At 39.9% G+C, this 3,164-nt stretch overlaps 1 protein-coding gene across 1 annotated transcript in view; it reads left to right on the forward strand.

Annotated features, from left to right (window-relative positions):
• Positions 1-879: 879 nt before the first annotated feature.
• The window catches only part of LOC103800639 (Golgi apparatus membrane protein TVP23 homolog A-like), a gene marked incomplete at its 5' end in the record, with an annotated part of 4,207 nt that continues 1,922 nt past the window's right edge, over positions 880-3,164 (forward strand). The window contains 3 exons of the mRNA XM_009073021.1: positions 880-1,024; positions 1,758-1,847; positions 2,773-2,902. Of these exons, the coding sequence (XP_009071269.1) occupies positions 880-1,024; positions 1,758-1,847; positions 2,773-2,902 (365 nt within the window). The remainder of the gene's footprint in view (positions 1,025-1,757; positions 1,848-2,772; positions 2,903-3,164) is intronic.

The raw sequence follows: 3,164 nt of genomic DNA on the forward strand, positions 1-3,164 counted from the left end.
CAATCACTGGCATAAATAAAAAATATGCAGAAGAGAAGTTTTACTCACTCAGCTTCAAGGGAGAAGTTACTTAAATGCAATAGCCTCTAGTTAGTTCTTGTGTTGATTCACTTTCAGCTCATTAACACCAACACAGCTGTACAAAGTAAGTTTTTGCACGTGGCATATTACCCTGAAAGTTGTACTGTGCTCACTGCAGCATTCTCCAACCCCCCAGTCCTTTGGACAGGCCAATATTCCATGTCACAGAGTTGCTTCTTTCACTGAAATTCCTCTTCATTTTCTTACAGACAAAACTTTGTTCAAAAATGTTGGGCAAAGCATAAATATCTAGTGAAAATCCCTAGTCATTCATAAGAGCTGTTAGATTCCCAAGTCGTTCTCCCTTTCTAAAAGGAAGTGTTTGGGTTTGGACATTAAATTTGAAGGTTCATTTTGTCTTGCACCAAACAGCTACATTTTCTTTTAGTCTCAGAGTTCCTGTTTTGTTTTCAGAACAGTTCTGAAAGGCATATGAGCTGTCTCAATTCTTTTGTGCTTTGCAGTGCTGATTTATTTCATGAAACAATCAGCATTTTAGGGCACTATGTTGAACACAACCACTAAATTCCCTCATTTAGTAGCAAAGAAACTGGTGAAAGACTTCAGATTTTGTTAAGTTTCAGCATGAACATCACATTCATCTTAGCTTTAGATTAGCTCTTTAAAATACTATTGCTTTGTTAATGAAGATACACATCAACGTGAACCAACAGCAGCTACACCCCAAAACACCACTGTAAAACCAGAAATGATTGTGTTGTACTACATTGTCAGCAAGTACTGTGACATCCCTTCTGGTCCCATAACTTCCTCTGTGCTCTGTGTTTTCTCCTCTAGGCACCCCCTGGCCACCTTTTTCCACCTGTTTTTCCGAGTGAGTGCTATTGTCACCTACTTGTTCTGTGACTGGTTCAGCAACAGCTTTGTTGCCTGTTTTGTCACTATTCTCCTCCTTCTATCCTTTGACTTTTGGTCAGTCAAGGTAAGATGACCCTGAGTAATAATTACCTTTGAATGTATTTTGTTTGCCATTAAATAAATGAAAAAAAAATAGGTGTACTGACAAAAGTGACAAGAACATTGCGATCTGTTGATTTATTAGATCTTGCCCATTTTAATTAAGGTGTTTGTCATCATATTCTCCATGGCTTATGTGAGTTATTAATATGGTGGGAAAATTGCTTTGCCCTAGGAAAATTTGTATGATTTCCCCCTTAAAAATATATATACAAATTAAGGCAACAGTGGCTTTCAGCAGTGGATGGCATATCCAGTGTTCTGAAAGCTTCTAATGTTCATCCAGGTGCAGAAATATTTTCTTAAGTTTGTTTACTTGATCCCACAGTTTACTTGCTCATCATTAATCTCCCAATTTCCAGTGTTTTTGTTCTCAGTGCTCTTCTTTCACTGAGGAAATTTGTTTTAGTGGGTGCTTCTCCAACTAACTGATTTGAAAAAGATACAATCTATAATTTGTTGTCTAAATAAGTGTTATTATTAGGCTAATTACCATATGAAAAGAGAACAGGGCTCTAAATTTGTAACTTCAACCATTGTTAATGGCTGGCTCAGCTCAAGCTGGCACAGCCTTTAGGGATAATTTTAGTATCTGATAAAGGAAGATGAATTTTGAACGTGCTTGTCTTTCCTTTTTACTGTTCCTCTGACAAGTGAATTGTGCCACTGATCAATGCAAATAATGGTTTCATCACTAGAACGTGACAGGAAGACTCTTGGTCGGTTTGCGTTGGTGGAACCAGATTGATGAAGATGGAAAAAGCCATTGGGTGTTTGAAGCAAAAAGGGTAAATATGTTAATGGAAGTAGGCACAGGGCAAACAGAATCCATAGGAAATTTGTAAAGCTGATTCTAAGGCAAATAAAGTAACAAAGAAAGTAACACCTTTGAAACAGTTACTTCTTATCCAGCTTCTGTAGAAGACAATGTAAGTATTGAGGTGTGAGCACACTGGTTTTCACATCCTGGAAGCAATCAGAACAAAACTGGTCTCACAGCATTGTCACCAAGTGCCTCAGCAGAATAAATATTCCTAGCATGGTGCCAAAGGTATGAAGCATTCCTGGTAGTTCTATTGTATCTTCTAGTGAGAGTATCTTCTAATAAAAACATTTTCCCAGAGGTAATCCCAACACAGAATCCTCTTCAGGAAAGATCTATGTGAAAAGCAATGCTGAATAGTTCAGACTCAGTATTTTAAAATGAGCATTTCATTCATGCTCATGGAACATGGTGGGCAATAAAACCTGGATCACAGAGCATTCTGATACTGCCAGTGCTGCCTCAAACACCCCGAGCAGAAGAGCTATAAAAAGGCATTTGGCATCACTCAGCAAGACTCAGCTTTTGGGTTTCACTTGCTGCATTCTCTCTGCAGCTTCATTAGGGCACAGGCCTGACAGAACAGCACTCAAGTGCTGCTCCCTGGGTCATCCCCCTCGTGCTGTGCGTGGTGTGCAGTGCCCTCTGCAGCTCCAGGTGTGGAACTCTGTTAGAATTCCTTCATCTGAACTGGAATCCAGTGGTAAATCCTATGGGGGGAAATGCTCTCATGTACAGTAGGGCATCAGGCAGAAAACTTGGCATTAGCTGCTTCTTTTCTTAATCTTCCTTCTATGCATATAATAAGTGAAACCTTCCTCCTCGGTTCATTTGTCATTTACTATGGATTTTGACTTTGTGACTGGTGGTTTCAACATTTTCCCTCTCAGGTGCCTACAATAGCTGCCTCGACCGAAGCTGAAGCTCGAATCTTTTGGCTTGGCCTCATCATCTGCCCAGTGATTTGGACAGTGTTTTTCTTTAGCTCCTTGTTCTCCTTGAAGCTGAAATGGCTGGTGAGTGAGGGGGGACTGAAACACCTATGGCCAACAGACAATTTTGGTAGAGGGAGCCCCAGATCTCTTAGTTTTGAACCCAATCTTCCAACAGTACAAAATTTCCCCCATCAGCTTCAAGGAATTCTGAGGAGTTTTCTGCAGTCAAGCCCTAAACTCTGGAATGGATCAATCATTTTTAGCTGCACTTCTACCAGGTTATTGGATGTCAACTTCAGCAAACTGGAGATCCTCAAGTGGTTGGCAAAATTATGGATTCCTTTTTA

This window comes from Acanthisitta chloris, unplaced genomic scaffold (genome assembly GCF_000695815.1).
Source record: "Acanthisitta chloris isolate BGI_N310 unplaced genomic scaffold, ASM69581v1 scaffold8494, whole genome shotgun sequence".
NCBI classification, from domain to species: Eukaryota; Metazoa; Chordata; class Aves; order Passeriformes; family Acanthisittidae; genus Acanthisitta; species Acanthisitta chloris.